The 20,259-nt window shown below is 43.8% G+C and overlaps 1 protein-coding gene across 1 annotated transcript in view; it reads right to left on the bottom strand.

Annotated features, from left to right (window-relative positions):
• Positions 1-367: 367 nt before the first annotated feature.
• LOC115655009 (coatomer subunit gamma-1-like) overlaps positions 368-20,259 on the bottom strand; it is a 34,666-nt gene continuing 14,774 nt past the window's right edge. Inside the window, 17 exon segments of the mRNA XM_030569982.1 lie at positions 368-510; positions 1,274-1,372; positions 4,081-4,219; positions 6,281-6,378; positions 7,800-7,971; positions 9,332-9,474; positions 10,421-10,489; positions 10,957-11,082; positions 11,642-11,745; positions 13,686-13,761; positions 15,194-15,412; positions 15,415-15,436; positions 17,016-17,111; positions 17,597-17,782; positions 18,665-18,732; positions 19,635-19,760; positions 19,763-19,767. Of these exon segments, the coding sequence (XP_030425842.1) occupies positions 383-510; positions 1,274-1,372; positions 4,081-4,219; positions 6,281-6,378; positions 7,800-7,971; positions 9,332-9,474; positions 10,421-10,489; positions 10,957-11,082; positions 11,642-11,745; positions 13,686-13,761; positions 15,194-15,412; positions 15,415-15,436; positions 17,016-17,111; positions 17,597-17,782; positions 18,665-18,732; positions 19,635-19,760; positions 19,763-19,767 (1,876 nt within the window). The 3' untranslated portion in view covers positions 368-382.

The raw sequence follows: 20,259 nt of genomic DNA, 5'->3' as shown, positions 1-20,259 counted from the left end.
GATAATTAAAAGCACACTAATTTCAGATTCCAAGTGACCACTTAATGGGTTTGATAGTGTTACCATAATATGAATTGTTAAATAAGGCTTCATTGGAAACACAGGACCCCAGACTGCAGAGTTCAGCAACTTGGTATTAAATGGGCTGATTCTTCAGAGGAGTTTATAGATTTAAGTGAAACTGAATGCTTCCTAAAACCTCCTGTCAGGCATAAAAACACCACAATTTATTTAGAAAAAACCCAAATACTGTCCTAGTTTTACTAATGATAAAAAGCTGCAGTAAGTGACTGTGATTCCAATTCAGTGTCCAGAACAGAGGGAAACCAAGAACATTCTCCCTTTATGGGCCTATGTCAGAGTGCAGTCTCAGAAACACAGTTTAGCCAACCGAGGCCATGATTATGTCCACAGGAAGCTCTTCTCCCATGCGGGCTGTGACCTGCATTGTTACAGTGTCTGTCAGGACAAGACGACGCACCAAGAGATCATGGCCACCCCGAAACACACCTGGAACAGCGAGGAGAAGAAAGAGAATAAAGTGCTTGAATGCCACTAGCTCATCCATCAAATTCTAAGGATACTCATGTGACTGGAGCAAGGTCTGCTCTCCAAAAAGCATCAGCTGAACATAGTCCAAAAAAATCCCCAATGCAGCTAGATAGTTATAAACCCACAGCAGCACATTAAGGTACCCAGATGAGTTAGTCACTAGTATAAATCTTTCAAAACCCCACAGACACCAAATTAAATTTATATTTTAGACTCAAATGGGGAGAAGATCAAGACATTTCTGATATCACCATCAGTTGCTCATCCAGTGTGCATCTTAGTTTAACATCTAGAATTACATTCAGTTGTTGCTCAAGTCCTCCTTGCATCTCCCATAGAATACTTCAGTTCACCTCCTTCTGGAAATCCAGGAACTCCCACAAATGTTGGGCTAACAGCTCCCTGAAGATCATGCAGGCCGGTTCTGAACTCAATTCAAACTATCCCAGGGATTGGGCTTGTCCCTAATCCATCCTATCCCAAGTAATTCTTCTGATCCCAACATTATCAGCTGCCCTGAATTTGAAGGGATAGGGAGCACAAGAGGAACAGGCCAATGAATGTTATCTGAGGCTGTGGCAACTGAGTGACAGGCTGTGCACTGGTTGGGCTAACATCCTGAGCACTACTGTTCAGTCTCAAAACAGACTAATCCCCAGAGTTGCCAAGAGTGCCACATAAGGTGGGGCAGAGATCCCAACAGAGAATCCTAACACTTTACCTGCCAGGTACAACGTGTGAGAGTTCTTGTTGTCTGGCACTTTATCCGAACGCTCGCACGGCTGCATCCCCAGGAACTTCACAATATTACTGACTGCCTCTGTTAAAAGAAATAACAGAGGGTCAGTTTCATGGGTTTATTTAATATCATTATTTTAACAGTGTTCAAAGGTACAATAAGGCCCTCCTCCCAATACAGAGAAGAGATGTGGTCTCTGCTCCAAGGGGCTTACAAAGCTCTTCAAGCAGAGAGTGCCTCCATATGTGTTCGTACAGGGCCCAGCTCAGTGGGGCCCTGATTCTGAGAGATCTTTGGAGACTAATGCAATACAAATCATAAATAATACATTTTGTACATGACACAACAAGGGTGCATGGGTAACATGAAGGTGAGCAGGAAGGAGGACAGGGACAGCATCAATGACTCCACACTAATCAGCAAGGCTAGTGCACAGCAGTGGTATAACTTATTTGAGGAGATAACGGTGGACAAAATGAAGATGGAGACAATGAGCTTCTTTCAGGCTTGCAGGAGACAGGTCTTCAGGAGGGATTTCAAATAAGAGAGGGTTGTGGCTTCGAGTACTAGCTCAGGGAGGGTATTCCATGCATGAGGTGACATGGAAGACAGCACAGAAATAGCCAAAGAAGAGACAAGGGGCAGCAAACTAAGGACTAATCCCCATCAGGCAGTGACTATTAAAGGGAGCAACACCAAACTGCATGATGAGGGCCCAATATGAAAGTACCCTCAGAAGTTGTCACCTCAACAGACTTCAGTGGGCTCTGGAAGAGGCAAAGACAGAATCTTTAAAATTAAATAAGTAAATAAAATAAACTGAGTGTGAGGATGAGAACGAGAGGTCATTTCAGGATCCCTTCTCCCTAGCTTCATATTACCATCTACGGTTTACTCCTCCTTCCTACCGTTGGGCCCTAAGACGCAGCCTCTCTCCTCTTGTGCAAGGACAGCTAGAGTAAGGCTGAACCATGTTCCAGCTTCTTGAAAAGGGTGTTGCTCAAGACCATTGCAGGGTGCTCCCTTCCTCACCATACGGCATTCCCAGTACCCTCAGGATACTCAGAATTTAGGATGTGCTTCCATCACAACAATGACCAAACCAACATGGTTTCTTTTGAAATTAAAAGTAGCTTTTTGTCATGAAAGGCCAATACTGTGCACAACAGGACAAATCCAATTCTATGAACCTACGCCAGAGATGAATTTGGCCCGTCACAAGTTTACTCAAAAAGAGGTCTGTATTGGACCGTAGACCTTAACTGAGCCTCAAGCAGACCATAGGGAGCCACAGCTCTAAGGGTATATCTACGCTTGTCATAACTCTCCTACTCAGATCTGAACCTTAGAGTTCAGAACATGAGAAGCTAGCATGAAACCTTCAAACTTAATTACCAGCTTGGATCTGATATCGCTGCCACCAGCCAGAATTCCAGTGTCTGGCTCACTCTGGTCTCCCCAAACCTTCCGGGGAATCCCAAGACTCAGATGCCCTGAGTCTCACCAGAAGGGAAATAACCCATTTCCCTTCTCCCTCCTTACCTCCTCCCAGATTTCCCTGCCCTGGGTACTCTAGGAGATTCCCTGCTTCAAGTCCTTGAAACACAAGTACCGAGAGATCAATCTCTCTCTCCCCTCACCCAGAGGGTATGCAAAGTCAGGCTTAGTAAATCTAACACAAAGAGATTCTCTCTTCCCCCCTATCTTCTTCCTCCCACCAATTCCCTGGTGAGCTGCAGACTCAATCCCCATGAGCCCCCACTAAAAAAAAATCCACAGGTCTTAAAAGAAAGCTTTATATAAAAAGGAAGAAAAAGACATAAAATGGTTTCTGTATTAAGGTGACAATATACAGGGTCAATTGCTTAACAGAAAAAATGAATAAACAGCCTTATCCAAAAAGAATACAATTTAAAACATTCCAGCAACTACACACATGTAAATACAAAAAAACAATATAAACCTATTGTCTTACTATCCTTGTACTTACAACTTGGAAACAGAAGATTAGAAAGCCTGGAGATAGAAAGATCACTCTCAGAGCCGAGAGGGTCACCGAACCAAGACAAAGAACAAAGAACTCACACCCAAAACTTCCCTCCACCCAGATCTGAAAAAGTCTTGTTTCCTGATTGGTCGTCTGGTCAGGTGTTTGGTTCCCTTTGTAACCCTTTACAGGTAAAAGAACATTAACCCTTAGCTATCTGTTTATGACACGCCCCCCAAATTGCAGACAGTGGGGAACCTCACTGGCGGCAATTTCCTCCTAGAACTTTAAAATAAACAGATTAATACAACACATGCACCTTTACATATACCACTAAGTATAACTAACAGACTTTTATATTTTAAGAACACTTTTTAACTACTGGATTGTGGGAAACTTTCACGAGAGAGTGCATGAGCTACTTTGTTAGAAGCTCCTGAAATGTGCTGGGCAGCCAGACTTTCACTAGCTCAGCTCAAGCTAGTGTGCAAAAAATAGCAGTATGGGTGTTGCAGCAGTGGCCAGGGCTTGGTCTAGCCTTCCAAGCTCAGACTCATGTGGGCACGTGGGCCTGGACTTGGGCTGCTAGCCCAAGCCGCCACTAGTGCTGCAACATCCACACTGCTAGTTTTAGCATGCTAACTTGAGCTGAGCTGAGCTAGTGCGAGTCTGTCTACTTGTTCTGGGAATCACACCTCTCTGCTGCAGTGCAGACAGATATACTCTAAAAGGCCAGAGTTCAGACTCTGCCTCTTGCAAGCAGGGAAATGCGAGGAGTTCTGTGGGGTCTGGGGGTCCTTACCTTCCAATGTTTTAATGGTGGATAAAGTGAAGGTCTCTTCCTTTTCAAACTCATCACCAACCTCGTCCCAGGCTGCGCCAAAGTTTGGCTTCAGAACCCTCTGGATGTGATCAGCTACTGTCACCTCAATGTCTTCAAGCTGATAGGGAAAAAAGTTTTACATAAATAAGATAGTTATGTCGGGGGAAAGCTATAGACTTGGCTCACTGCAATCAAGTAAAGATGGTGACATTTACTTTTGATCATGGATTTCTCAGAATTAGCTTCCTGCCTCCCTTCTGATTTATTTGAGCAATGATATTTTGGTACAATCTGTTTTGATTGGGTACTGGAGTTGGAAGAGCCTTCAGCTCTTCCATGCCCAGGGTTTTATGACGGTATTTCCCATTCCGAGCACAGCTTTCAACGTGCCAAAGATCAAAATGTCTGAGAAAGATCAAAAGAAGGGACAACACAAAAATAAAATTTAACAAAATAGAGGCAGGGGCTTGGACTAATGCAAGATTTACATTTCTGGAATACTGAGAAACTTCTCTATATTCTGCATCCCAGCTCATCATTTCTGAGATCAATAATGTACAGTGCGATCCCCAGGTCCAAGAAGGACTGACATCGGAGTCTATAATGGAGAAGGGTATATGCCTACATTTGAGACCTTCTCAGGAAGTATCATACCTGATACCATCCACCAGTGAATGTTCAATGAGCTGAGCTGCTGTTGTGGCCACATTTGGGAGGTGGAACCTGCCTCACTGGATAAGCCCATCTCTCCAGTGCATATACACCTGGAAACACTCCTCTGAAGGATCATGATCAAAATCTCCTCATAATTCTAGTTTAATTAATGGATGGACTATGGTTGTTACTTAAAATTTCTCAAGTGCCGTAGCAGAGAGATGAGTGTCTCGTATAACTTGGTACAGAGAAGGGTCTAGCTGCGCAGTGTCTTTTGGAAAATCCTCTCTATTCCTCTGCTTGGACAAAGCTCCACGGCTCTTACTACAGCTCATGCTGACTAGTACTGCCAAGTAGTTTCTACAGTCAGATACTCATGAGTGCCCGGTGAGAAAGGGGCAGGGAAATACAGGAGTCAACAGAACAGGTTAAGGTTCAGACACATCACATCATCTACTCCAAAAGGCAAACAAAGCCACCCTGTGTGAAGCGACCAAAGCCGCTGGCTAAGTTCAAGGTAACTTTTCTCTCCCAATGAGCAACCGAGACCTCAGCATGAAGATTGGTTTTTGTGCTCAAAAGCTCTGTCTGGATATAGCAATGGGCTCAGACAGAAGCCCTTACACAGAACCCTAATACAGCCCTTATCTCACTGTCAAGAGGAAGGAGCCAAGGTTCCCTTCCAGGCTCAAGGGCCAGCAATGGAATTTTCCTGGTACCAGACTCAGACTGGCCTATAAAGTGAAACTCATTCAGTGCAAGAGCTGGCCAAACAGCATCCATTCATTAAAGCAGACACTGTGTTGGTGGAAAGTCATGCATCCGACGAAGTGGGTATTCACTCATGAAAACTCATGCTCCAAAACGTCTGTTAGTCTATAAGGTGCCACAGGATTCTTTGCTGCGTTGGTGGAGCCCACTGTCCTGTTTTGAGCACCGACAGGTTATTTTTAAAGTAAAAGCACTTTTTCAAGAACAGAAGGAGCTTTATTTACCCTCCAACAGAGAGTTCTAGTTCACAGGAGGGCTGCCCATGCTGCCCAAGGTGTGAGAAGGAACCATGCCAGCTTTTCCACACAGCTTTGCCAACACCCTTCATTCCTGATGTGTGACAATGCATGCTAACCCAGGGCAACCCAATCTGAGGGAGACACCACCGCCTCCCTAAAGGCAGATGTCCAGTGTAGGTAGATACGTGTATGAAGAGTACTCATAGGAAGGTACTCCAGCTTAGGCAGAGTAAACCATCTTCCATGCTGAGATTTTACAGCTTGTGAAGCTCAGAGCTTCATTAAATTTGTGTTCTGGCCCCAACAATCAGAAGAGAAGCTGCAGAGACTGGGGAAACTCAGGACAAGCAACTTCTGTCTCTCCATGGGAGGAACCCCACACCCCTCTTCACAGAAAGTGCCCAAAGCTTCTGTGGTCGGATTACATTTCAGAGGAACAGGCTATCAGTGCACAGAAAATACAAGGGAAACAAAAGCCCCTGGACCTACTGAAGCTCCAGTTATCAGATCCTTACCACATACTCATCCTCATAGCCCTCATCGTCCATTTCACCAGTGTTTACGTCACAATCCTTGACAGTGAATTTCATCATGCAGCTGAATGTACAGGCCACTGGGGAAAGGGGTGGCAAAGGAAAGGCTCATGTTACCATCTCACATGCATTTCTCTTCAAGATTAGGAGCATGGTGCAGTGTTCAAAATAGGGGACTGGAAGAGTCCTGGGTTCTATCCTCAGTTCTGCCACTGACTTGCTGTGTGAACTTGGACAAGTCACTTCCCCTCTCTGTGCTTCAGTCTCCCAAATGTGAAATGTGTACACTCTATTATTTTGATTTAGTAAATGATTATATACAGGGGATTGTGAGAATTGTTTGTAAAACACTGAGATCCTTAGATTAAGTTATATATTCTTCATGGGAGGATCTCAAATAATGTTAGGAATGCTCATTAAATAAGCCTCTCTGCCCCTGCGAGATACTCAAGATATTATCTAGGAGTCACTTCAACTACCACTGAAATGTCACCTCTGCATTGCAACACAGCAGCTGATTAAACTTCTTTACAAATTAAGGCAGGCAGTGATGAACTCTCTCAGATGAAACAGACATACCCAGTGAAGAATAAAAGAGATATAGCAGTCATCAGTTGTGTTACTACAAAGAAAACCAAGACTGAAGCGTGGAGAAAGCCCATTTCACTTTCCGATTGGTGAGGTCATAAGTGAGCTGGAGACTCAGCTGTACCCATTCTACTATGCATTCCAACTTCATCCACCTACTGTAGGTACTTACATGGCTCCCGTTCCCATAGTGACTGAGTGCACTACAAACATCTCATAACATCCTCGGGAGGCAGAGCAGTATTATTATCCCAGTTTCACACATGGAGAACTGAAGCACAGAGAGACTAAGTGATATCTGTGGCAGAGCAGGGAACTAAATCCCAGTCTTCTGAGTCCCAGGCTAGTGCCCTCACCACCAGATCATCCTTCCTTTCTTTACAAGTTGCCTGAGCAATCTCAGCTTTCAGTCATAAAATCCATTAAGGATACTGGTAAGGGCATTTCCAGTGCAATGGGTATCTCAGGCCTATGCTGCAGGGGAAAGACAACTACTTTTAAGAGGTAAGATTAGGCAAGAAGGAATTTAGCTTCTGGTAGTGTGGGACCCTCCAAATGTAGCTCCCAGGCCCACCCACAGACCTCATCAGTAGCCAGTGTCACAGTAATTGTTACATTCACGCCAAGCAGTCTTCCTAGGGTCTGAAAAGAAGGGAGACAAAGGGCTGTGCACAGCCTCACTCTGAAATGCTCTGAAGCAAGTTAACCTAGAAGATGCGGGAGGAATCTTCCAGGAGGGGAGCCTTGAGAGGTTATATTCCACAGAGTAGTGAAGAGAAACTGTACTCGGTGCTGTTGGATGGTGTTTCATTTACCAGCTATAGTAAATGGCTTGTACATGGGGCAGAGGGTATAGGGAATACAGTTTGGGTTATTTGAGGGGAATGGCAATCTACGAGGACAAGCTGCTTACCTGCAGTGGGGTCCTCTTCAGGCAGTGCCACCAGCGTGTAGCAGATACCAGGCTGGTTATACAGTAGGCTTTTGGCAGGTATGTAGCCAATGACCTCATACCCCTCTGTCGGCTCCATCTGTACTGTGACGTTTTCCAGGATCTGATCATTCAGTGTATTTGTACAATCAAACTATACAGGGAAGGAAAGGGAAGCAACAGCTTGAAGCCATTAATAATGGACATAATAGGAGATAGTGTTTCAGGCAGAGGAGTTGCTCAGTGTGATTTTTAACGCTACTCCCTTTTGCAATATCTGCTACCTAAATACAAACTCTGTTCTACTGGATGTCAACTTGTGTAGTCAAAGGACCTTCCTGTGAAGGCTGAATTAGACATGTACCACATAGAAGCTGGCATTTATACTTTTTCAGTTGAGAAGTTAAAAACCCCAATTAATGCAGAGACCTCTGTAAATATTAATAGGAAAAGAATTTAAATAAAGACACAATGGCCCAGTGGCTCGATCTTAGCCTTCGGCCTGACAGGAATCAGAGGGTAGTTGTTCTCTTTCAGTGCAGTATTGTGTCTTAGTGCTTTGTGCAGGGCAGTTTTAAATGTCTCCAGAAAGACAGCTTTCCATTACTTCCCCAGGGAAAGTATTCTAAGATCTTCAATATAAGGAAGGCTAGATTGACACATATATAGCTTACATTCTCCTTCCTCAATTTCATACAAATGCAGTATCTCAGAGTTGAGTTGGAGTGGCCCTTCTAATGGCTAGAGCAGAGAAGAGGGAATCAGGACACCTGGCTTCTATTTAGGCTCTGCCACTGACTCATTATATGACCTCAGGCAAGTGTGTGTGTGTTCACCTGGGTGTAAAATGGATGTAGATAATGAATGTGTCTCTGTAAAGAGTTTTAAGAGTCTCTGTAAAAGGAGTTAGGTAAGCATAAAATATTCATACTCTTCATAAACTAACTAGCTGCAAAACTTCTCATGCCCTGGGCCACTTGGAGTCTCAGATGCCCAGGTGAAAAGTTGCACATGCATCATAAAGAATGTCTTTTAGACATAGTAGGAGCATGCTGGGGGCATAGCCAAGTAATACAGAGGGAGTATATACATTATTCATGGCTTAAATGAGTATAAGTCTTCTCTCCTCTTGGACTGTCTTTCTATTGTAACCTTCTCACACTGTCAAATTAAGGAAGCTTCACCCTTTCTTGACCCTGACTCCGAGACCTCTGGTTGAGGAACCTTTCCGTCCAACCCCATAAACAAAGTAGCTCTGCACCGCTCACATACACTATGAATGAGAACAGCACCACCTAGTGACTGTGCACATGCTTTAGATGTACAATATGCACACATCCTTAGGTTAAATTCAAATTACTTGGGCCCAGAGTATGGAAGAAGCGGTCTCAATACCATTCACCTCTGCTACATATTGTGAACTAAACAAGACACACCACTGGGAAGAAACAGCCCAGTGGGTAATTAACAATTAGGAGATTATTTTTACAACCCTGTAGCAGCAGCCTACGCACCTGGAACACCATGTGGTTGACAAATGTATGCTTGGTGCAACGGATCACATACTCAGTCTCAGATTCTGTAAGAGCCACAGGCTCTGGAGAGGACTTGAAGAGTGGGCCCAGCCCTCGGAACTCTGGGATAGCTGCCAGTTGCTCTAAAACAGAGTTAACAGAAAGAAATGTTTCTTTTTCAGAACTCGCATGTATCAGGTAGCAGGTCTCATTCAGAGGCTCTAAGAAGCACTTGTTAAGTCATCTGAAAGTGTTTTAGCAAAGAGCTACCAGCAACTAAATACATTAATTAGGACATTAAAATCTAGCACCAAATTCTTTCTTTGGACATCCCAGCCATCCACCTAAGCAGGAGCCAGACATGAGTATGCCCTGAAGGTAGAGCTGGGCCCCAAATATCATGAGTGAAAGTGCCCAGAACAGAGAGAGATTTCAAAGCTCAATTAAATCCTGCTCATCTTTGTAATAAATCACTGATCCAACACTGTGCACAGGGATAGATTCAGGGTGAGTGTGACCACACTGACAGGAGCAGTGAAGGGCCCCAAACTTGGTCCCAGGGTGTGCTTGAGCAGGGGGGACACGAAAGAAAGCAAAACACCACACACATACAGGAATTAGAGGCTTAGATCAGCCAATCTCCTGGGTCTGGTATTGATCGGTTATTGAGTGCACACATTCACCATTCCTGCTGCATATATAACCTGAAAATCAGAAGCATTGTTGGCCCTTCAAGTTTGGAATCCCTCCAGATAAGGAACACAGGAATTGCCATATTGGTTACGTCTAATGGCGCATCTAGTCCCCATATTCTATCAGTGGCTAGTATCAGAAACTTCAGCAGATAGGCAAGAAACACTGCTGTGGGCACTTGTGAGATAACCTGCCCCCAGGAGAAGATCCCCGAACCATTACTCCACTAGTTAGAAGTTGGCTTGAAGCACAACGGTCTATTTCCCTTTCATGAGGGCAAACTCAGATGGTGAAAGACTACAGGATTTAGGCAGGCCCAACAAATCACATGACCGCTACGTCCGCACCTCTTCTGCCTACACAGGGTTAATGAAAGATGCCCCACATTCTGCTTACCTTGGAATATTTCTTGCCTTGTTGCTGCCACCTTCTCTGGCTGTTTGACCACAGTGACAGGAATACTTTCTGCAGGGACAGAAGCCAGAGAAATTAATTGACAAGCTCACTAGCTCACATACGTAAAACATCTTGATAGGGACTCCTTCAAAATATGAAGGAAGCCCATTTTTTGTCTTGCTACACTCCATTACTCTCAGTCCAAGTAATGCATCCTATTGTACTCAAAATCCTAACATACTTCCAAAATAGCTTTGGAACAACAGTAGCTTCAATGAGGATTATGAGCGATTACTATTATAAACAGGAGGATTATAACAGAATCCTAATCTGGGAGCAACTGAATTTACCAGCATGGATTTTACAGAAAATAAACACCCCAAAATTCAAACAAGATGGATCTTAACAATGCACAGCATCACACAAGCTGGAGATAAAGATGCCCATGAGGTCCCATCCATTCCATCTCCTGAGGGGATGTTGAAAGCAATCAGCTTTAATATGGAGAGGAGTGCCCTCTGTTATTTCATGGGTACCTGTTCTTTGTTCTGTGATGGGAGCAGTTGCCAAAGGAACAGATTTCAGGTCAAAGGGTTTCTCAGAGGGTTCCAGGGTATACTGCTGCAGCGCCCTCTCCAGGCCAGGGATGGACACTGTCAAGCCTGAGGAAAGAAGGGAGATCACTGAAGTCACAGCAAACACCAACTCTGTGAGCCACTAAGTCAGAGTCCAACTAAAATCTCCATCTCTGCTCTTCTTAATTGGCTAGTGTAGTAGAAAGCATATGTACCCAGTGTTCATGCACTGGACATAATCCAGAATTTCTGAAAATACTATGAGGACATTTATGCAAATGATTATCATCCCCAGAGCAAACCTGTAAGCTGCAAACATTTGGAATGCATTTGACAATTCTGTTGTAACCACTTCCTCAGGGCCTGAATCTGGGTGTCTGATGCACAGCCATCACTGCACTGCAGCCTGAGAAGTCAGCCACGCTACTGCATACATATGAGCAGATTTGGAAAGGACAGCAGAAATGCATGTGTCCTTCACATCAAGAGGTAACCTACCAAATGTCTTTACCCTGCCCTTACCATTCATGCAATTACAGGCCAATTGACATATTTGACAGTCTGAAGAACGTTCAAGGAACCAGTCTGTTCCCTAGGGACCTTCGGTAAAAAAAATGCAGCTTTATCTGAAAAGCCTCCACATTACCATTCAGGATGTAGCCAGCATTGAGAGCTTTCTGCTTCTGCTCCAGGACATTTAGGTAGAACGTGGCTCTGTCCCTCACTTCATTATCATCATCCATCACGCACCTGAAGGCAAGACAAAACCCAGCTGTGAGCATTGTGAATGTATGCAGATGACTGATTTAACTTCGTGATGGCTTACAGAAACTGAAAATATGCGCTGTAGAATAGGGTAAGTTGTGGCACTGGTGATCATACTAATACGGCAATAAATCAATCAATAGTTTGCCTCCTTCCGACAGCCATTCTGGGAAAAAAAACTTCAAAAACAGACTCCAATGAGAAACTGCAGAATTGGAATTAATTTGCAAACTGGACACCATTAAATTAGGCTTGAATAAAGACTGAGAGCGGATGCGTCATTCCACAAAGTAAAAACTAATTTCCCCATGCTAATTTTTTTTCCTTCTTGTCAACTGTTGGAAATGGGCCATCCTGATTATCACTACAAAAGTTTTTTTTCCTCCTGCTGATGATAGCCCACCTTAATTGATTATTCTCATTATAGTTAGTATGGCAATACCCATTTTTTCATGTTCTCTGTGTATATGTATCTTCCTACTGTATTCTCCACTGCGTGTATCCGAAGTTTAGCCCACGAAACCCTAGATCTACGCTACTGAATTTGAATGAGGAGCACTTGTGGCAATTTAAAGACTAACAACTTTATTTGAGCATATGCTTTCATGGGCTAAAACAGCTCACGGAAGCTTATGCTCAAATAAATGTGTTAGTCTCCAAGGTGCCACAAGTACTCCTCGTTCTTTTTGCTGATACAGACTAACATGGCTACCACTCTGAAACCAGCAATATTAGAATCTGTCATGGGAGGCAGTGTTCTATATACACCTCTACCCCGATATAACGCGACCTGATATACGACGAATTCGGTAAGTAACGCGGTAAAGCAGTGCTCGGGGGGGGGGGGGGCGCTGCACACTCCGGTGGATCAAAGTAAGTTCGATATAATGTGGTTTCACCTATAACACAGTAAGATTTTTTGGCTCCCGAGGACAGCATTATATCGAGGTAGAGGTGTACCCAATAGTGGCTCTAGGACTGTCATAAACATACAGCTAAGGGTAGCATCAAATCCCTCCTTTACCTGTAAGGGGTTAAGAAACTCAAATAACCTGGTTGGCACCTGACCAAAAGGACCAATAAAAAAAGAGGATACTTTCAAATCTGGGGAGGGGGAGGGGAAGGTTTTGTTTGTTCTCTCTTGGGACAAAGAGAGACCAAGCAGGTAATCCAGCTCCTACTGAAATGATGCATCTAAAATGATAGAAATTGTAAGTAATAGCAAGGAAATGCATTAGATTATCTTTTGTTTTAGCTTGTGAATTTTCCCTATGCTAAGAGGGAGGTTTATTCCTATTTTGTAATTTTGAAGTTGAGCCTAGAGGAGAATTCTCGGTGTTTTAAATCTTTTTATTACTCTGTAAAATTACCTTCCATCCTGATTTTACAGAGGTGCTTCTTTTACTTTTTTCTTTATAATAAAGTTCTTCTTTTAAGTGTCCTAAAAACCCAAGGGTCTGGTCTATGCTCACCTTGTTAACCTATTGGTTGGTATATTATTCTCAAGCTTCCCGAGGAAAGGGGGTGAAGGGGCTTGGGGGATATTTTGGGTGAGATAAGGCTCCAAGTGGCCCCTCCCTGAATGTTTGTTTAAATCATTTGGTGGTGGCAGCAATACCGTCCAAGGACAAGGAAAGGAATTTGTGCCTTGGGGAAGTTTTTAACCTAAACTGGTGGAATATAAGCTTAGGGGGTCTTTCATGCAGGTCCCCATATCTGTACCCCAGATTTCAGAGTGGGGAGGGAACCCTGACAAGGACTCTGCACCCAAAATACTGTGGAAGTCCAGAGGTCTCATTATATTCTACCAGGTGGGTCAGGAGCTCCAGTATGTCAAGAAAATCCCAGGTGTGACAAACATTTAAAGTTCTTAGGAAGAATCTCTGAAATGTCTGCTGGGACAGAGGGCAGATGATGTAGCTCACCTTTTCAATAACACTAAGATGCTGGGTAACACATCCTCGTTCTGGGCTCCAAATTTAGCCAGAGCACTTACTGCACCTGTAGCAACAGCAGGAAAACAGGATCAGCTGGCAAAGTTAGCAGCTGGAAGTTCCCTCTGTTTTGTGATCTTACTTTAATGCAACAGTTTGAGAGACAAAAGACAAAACTAACAGCAAATTTGTTTTTTCAAGTTAATCAGAAGCAGGAAGCCTGCCAATCAGACAATATAAATTACTCAAGTTAGTTAAGTCTAAAGCAGACTGTGAAGAGTTACAAAGGGATCTCACAAAACTGGGCAAGGGCAACAAAATGGCAGATTAAATTCGATGGTGATAAATGCAAATAATGCACATTGGAAATCATAATACCAACTATACATACAAAATGATGGGATCTAAATTAGCTGTTATCACTCAGGAAAGATCTTGGAGTCATCATGGATAGTTCTCTGGAAACATCTGCTCAGTGTGTAGCAGCTGTCAAAAAGCTAATATTATTATCTATCCCTTTCCTAATGGCTCATAAGAGAGAAAATATCATAATGCCACTATATAAATCCATGCTATGCCCATACTTTGAATACTGCATGCAGTTCTGATCTATCCATTGAAAAAAATGTACATTAGAATTGGAAAAAGCATAAAGAAGGGCAACTAAAATGACTGTGAGAAGAGATCAAAAAGACCAAGACTGTTCAGCTTTTAAAGGAGATGACTGAGGAGGGACATGATAGAGGTCTATAAAATTATGAACGGTGTGGAGAAAGGGAATAGGGACGTGTTATTTACCCCTTCATGTAACACAAGAACCAGTGGTCACCTAATGAAATTAACATGCAGCAGGTTTAACAAACATAAGGAAGTACTTCATCACACAATGCACAACAACCTGTTACCAGGGGATGTTGTATAAGCCAAAAGTATAACAGGGTTAAAAAAAATTAGATAAGTTCATGAAGGATAGGTATATCAATGATTAGGCAAGATGCTCAGGGATGCAACCCCATGCTCTGGGGATCCCTAAGCCCCTAACTACTAGAAGCTGGGACTGGGATGGATCACTCGATAAACTGCCCTGTTCTAATCACTGAAGCATCTGGCACGAGCCACTGTCAGAAGACAGGATACTGGGCTAGATGGACCAGTGGTCTGACCCACTGTGCCCATTCTTATGTAGAACACAGGGCCAGGCATAGTGCAGCAAAGTGCCAGCAAATCTTCCTCCATCCATCTCAACCAAAACATCAAAACCTGCCCACTGTGTATTCCTCTACATGGAGATTAGCACACTTGCTAAGGGATGTTGGAGTTTCCTTACTATGGACAAAGGGTTGTTAGGGACTAAGCTGAGTGCCAAATCGTATTTGAACTCATTCCACAGAAGGTAAAAAGCAAGTGGATTAGCCCACTGAGAAACCCTTTACTTGAAGTTCAGTCACAGAATTTACTCAGCCTTGAAGGACATGCATCTTTCTAGGCCAGCACGTTACCTGCACGGACCTCCTCATGCTCCAAGACGACCCTGTTGTAGATGAAGCGAATGTATTTTGAAGGATTATTGGTCTTGGGCCCTTCCTGCCCCAGCAGATGAAGGATACGGGTGGCCAGAACAGTGAACTCGCAGTCCTCAATGAACTCGCACAGGTGAGACAGGCCAGTCTCTTTGCTCTCAGAGTTTTCCTCAATGATGCTGATGATGCAGTCCACATGGCTCGCTTGTATTCAAAACCACCCTATGCAGCAGAGGCCAGTGAGAAAATTCAGAGGAGGCCAGAAGTTCTAACTGGGAATGTTAACCAGCCAGGGAGGGATTCAGTTAAGAGAGAGATCCGCAATTGCTGACTTTTAACCTGCGTTTGGGTAGCAACACTGCCCCACTCAGTCAAGTCTGCTCAGCTACTTCCATATGTGTTCTGCACCTCAAAAAAATTGCACTGACAGAACCATACTGGGTCCAGCTCTTATAAACATGACAGGAATTGGAAGCACATCACAACCCTTAGTTTTTCAATGGGACTTTGGAGTTACTTCTGTGCTTACGTAGGAACTGCTAATATTCAAGGTCTCTGTGCAGCTAGCTCTAAACAGAGAACAATTACAAACATACCGATTAAAAGCAAGCCTTAAAGAAGGGGCTGCAGCTGAAGGATTTACATCTCTTTTAAGAAAGCCCCCATTTTGAGTCACTCTGCTGGTAGAAACATTACATAAAACAGCTATAGGGGAAATAATCCCTCTTCCCACACCAGACATCCAAGTATGAATCACAAAAGCAACACATTAGGTATCAAATCAACCACTGCAGGGCCAATCAAATACAATACATTAGAGTAGGAAGATGAAAGATCAGTAGCTCCCCTGGCATACCCTGCAACTGGCTACTAAATACACATAAGATTACCTTCAGATGTTACTTACTCATGTTCATTTGAACAATGGGGTATTAAACAGAGTGATGCCTTCTTATAATTTACGTGCACAATTTTGGGTCTCTGAATATATTAGGAGCTACAGTGAATGAAAGAGCCATAAAATTGAGTGGTCTGAACTCTGAAACCATATTTCAAAATTATACCAGCCACCCAGGCAGAATCTGTGAAAATGGAATATTCTACTTTCAAAGTACAAGACAAGAGGTCTTGGTATGATCCAAAATGGGAAGTTTTAATAGGCAGAACATGATGTCATAACTGACAATGTTAATGCTAGCTGGGTAGCAGGCATATGTGGAGTCCTGAGTGCTACAGGAGATTATTTAGAAAGGGTTTCAGAAAATCTCTAACAGTGCCTTTATGAAATTCTGCATCTGAAGGCATACAGAGAATGACTTCAGGTATGACCCCTCATTGCAACAGCAGAGGGAGCAGAACTAAAATAGTTTTAGGTCACTTGATAATGGATATTTGACACAAGAAAAGGCTTCTTAGAATTTAATATCAAAATACAATGGGCAGCAACAGAAGCTGGCTCAATGTTCTGCAGACATGTATTGCCAGTGCAACTCCTGTTACATGCATTTGCTTTGAAAGTTAATAAAGCCCAGCACCAGAATCCCACTCATGCTGCAAATCAGATCATGGAAACACACTGATAAATAGTTTTTGATGTCACTTTGCACACAATTGTCACATATCAAGCTTGTCATTTCTACTAGCCATGCTTACATTGGGACTGCAAGCTTTTCACCTGCTACACAGCACTTGCTATAATACAGCACTTAACACTGCAGGCCTCATTCTGACTGGGGCCTGTAGGTACTACTGCAATACAAATAAATAACAATAATACAAAATAGCTGACCAGTAGCCTTACCTCTTCCCGGAGCATAGTGAAGAGGAAATTCATGAGGACTGCATGCTTACGTGGGTACTTCTGACACAAGGCACTGATAGCCTGCACCACCACGACCTGACCGGGTTTAGAAACAGGGCATTTAACAAGGAGAATTCTGCCTTATTTCAATTTGTTTTTTTTCTCCCCTCCACATGAATTTTAAGCTGAACTGAGAAGCCCAGGACCATAGCTCTCCCTTCACCTACAAGAGGGGTAGCATGCACTGGAGAAGCAGCCAGAGGGATGAGAGGGGACTCCTCTCTCCATGCACTAGTTAGTCCCTAGAGAAGGCTGGTAGTGGGGCCCATTGAATAGGGATTTCATTACTATGGGTAGTCTCCAGAACAGAGCCTTCTAATGGTGGCAAGTTATAGAGACTGTGGGATACTTTGGGGATAGGTCAATACCATCATCCCCTTGCACTCATGTCTCCAGCAGATCTGAAGTCCAGTCTCTGGAAGTGAAAGAGTGGTGTAACTTGACCGAGACTTCAGAAGGCAAGTGTAAACAGAGAAAGACAAAGGCCCAGTACAGTTCTCACCAGGGGACACCTTCCATACCTTGAACTCATCTGAGATTTCTGACATGAAGGAAGAGATCTGCTTCATGAGCCGGTCAATGCTGCTCTCACTACCAGTTTTCAGCAGTGTGGTGATAGCCAGCGTAGCGATGCTGCGGTTGGAATCCGTCACTAGGTTCTCCAGGTCCAGGTTACAGGCAGTCACAGATGGGTGCTTCATGGCAACCTAGTGAGGAGAAACAATGGAATTCACTGAATACATGGAAAGTGTCCAGCTGACAGAACCAAATGCTATACAGACCCTATACAGCACTCAAGCCTGTCTACCAAACCAAATATAACAGGTTCTAAGAGGCCGTCCCAGATAACTTTACCCTCAGGTGAGTTATCAGCTTTGTTCTCCCAAAGAAATATACCCCCTGCTGAAAGACAGACATTGGTAACCTGGCCTTTAAATACTGTGTCCCCATTTTCCCGCCCTCCATTTATTAAGGCTCAGGCCCTATCCATTGTCACACAGGAAGCCAGAAGTCCCTGTGGGGCATCTGAACTTCTGTTCTCCATGGACCTCAGCTCTGCAGTTTCTTTGGAGCCAGGCTCAGACCAGCCACTACACAGACTCTGTAGCTCTTCCCTTTGGAATTGAAGGGAGCAAAGTAAAGGCTATGAAAGGCTGCTCCACACCTTGCACTAGAGCAAAAGTTGCTATAGGGATAAGGTGAGGAGGAGTAAAAGGATTTGGTCCCAGTCGCTTAACAAGGAGCTGCTTCATCATAAGAAGAGACTTGGAGGCATCAAGGGAAATGCAATACTGCACAACCCCTGAGATTCGCTGTCACTAGAGACCACTAGTCAGTGTGATTTTCTGATGTGTTCCTGGATGTTCTCATTTTGCACAGAAAGCAATGAAATAGAAACTCTGGTTTCCTAATTTCTAAACACTTGGGAACCATGTGCAGGACAGGGAGAGAGGAGGGTAAGAGTGACAGAAATCAAATCTTTACATAGCCTGACCCCCTTTTTCTTCTCTGGCCCCTGGACCTGAGGGGGTCTGGACCTCACCATCCAGGGGAGGCGAAAGCTATTCTAACTCCTAGAACAGCCTTACCTTGTTGAGGGTGCGGACAGCTGCATATCTAAGAGCTGCTTTCGGGGAGCTGCAGAACAACTGTAACACTGAAACAGCAACAAATGCAGACATTTAGAAATTGATGAACCAGGAGTGCCCCACACAAAAGATTCTAATTCACTGTAAGAGCAACAGTGAGCAGGGAATAATTGGAAGCTCTCTGGATTTACTCTCTCAGAAATCAGAGGACCCATGGAAGGTTAGCTAGTCCAGTGATTTTCAGCAAGTGGTCCACGGACACCTGGGGGCCCACAGACAATACCTAAGAGACCTGCGAAAGGTTGTCGTTACCATAGAACAGTGGTTTTCAATGTGTGGTCCATGGACTATATTTAAGATTTCCAAAGGGGACCACATTTCCATTTGAAACTGAAAACCACTGAGCGAGTCCATCTCCCTCCTTTCCCTAACATCACTAAAAGGTGCTCATCTCCATCCCCTAGTTGATCTTCCCAACGAACCTTTATTTCAGCTGCCACTTAAACCCATTTTTTCTTGTTACGATTTAAATCCCATTCTATTCCATGTGTTGTTGGCCAACAGAGAGCATTGTTATTGCAGATGGAGGTCTCCTACACACACCTTTCCCAGAGCCCAAATGCAACACCTCAGTGAGCATCTGAACTCCATGGGTCTGGGAAGCTAGAGCCCCCTGGTTGCTTCAGAATCCAGGTCTCTCACAGAGGCAAAAGGCAGGTCACAAGGCAAAAGGATTTTTGTTGTTGTTGCTAGTTAAAATGAGACTGCATTGTAGAGAGACAGACCCTAGAACAATCCACACTGAAAGCAGGGAAATACCTTCAAGCATCAGCAAAGACATCTATAGGCAATGATGACTTCTCAACAGCCTGAGTACTGATAAAGACCTTACATCGCAGGGTAGTCAGCAAATGCAATTGTCATCGGCCCATAATCCCCCCGTTACACCCTTAAATAGCACTAGACGTACCAGACACGGCAGGTGCCAGCTCTTTGGCAGTGCAGCTAGGCAGGTTAACAATGGCAGAAGCAGCTTCATAGACCACCATCTCGTGTTTGTTTCTTAAGCAGTTCTCAATGAAATCAAACAAGGGCTGTCATGGCTAGGAGACAAAGTCAAGAAATTAAAAGGAGCCTTAGGCACTGGAAGGACAGACTGGGCTGGCAGAGAAGGAATGGCTCTCAGAGCTACTGGAAGTTGCATTTTATGAAAAAGAAATATGATTGTAATCAGTGTGTTCAGTCAAGGCTTTGTGGCTGTCACTATGCTGCACTAACTTGCATTGCAGGGATAGAACTGAGACCCTCCTACCCCAAAAGCATAGATCTCTCCCTGATGAAGTAAAGGAGAATTTCCATTAGCTGTTAGACATATAGGGCTCATGACAATCAACGGTGCAGTTCTGGTGCACTCCAGCAGAGGGCAATGATACGTACACACTATCCACTTAATTACAACAGGATATGGAAAATCAAATGAAAGATTTCAATGAAGTGTGAGAACCGTACACAAGGGGACAGCATAAACATGGAAGCAAAGTGCCAGATCACCAAACACCTGGATTAGACTCACACAGATTATCCAGTTACAAAAT

Source organism: Gopherus evgoodei, chromosome 7 (assembly GCF_007399415.2).
Source record: "Gopherus evgoodei ecotype Sinaloan lineage chromosome 7, rGopEvg1_v1.p, whole genome shotgun sequence".
NCBI lineage: Eukaryota > Metazoa > Chordata > Testudines > Testudinidae > Gopherus > Gopherus evgoodei.
Note: the sequence above shows the minus strand (reverse complement) of the source record. Positions and strands in the feature narration are given on the sequence as shown.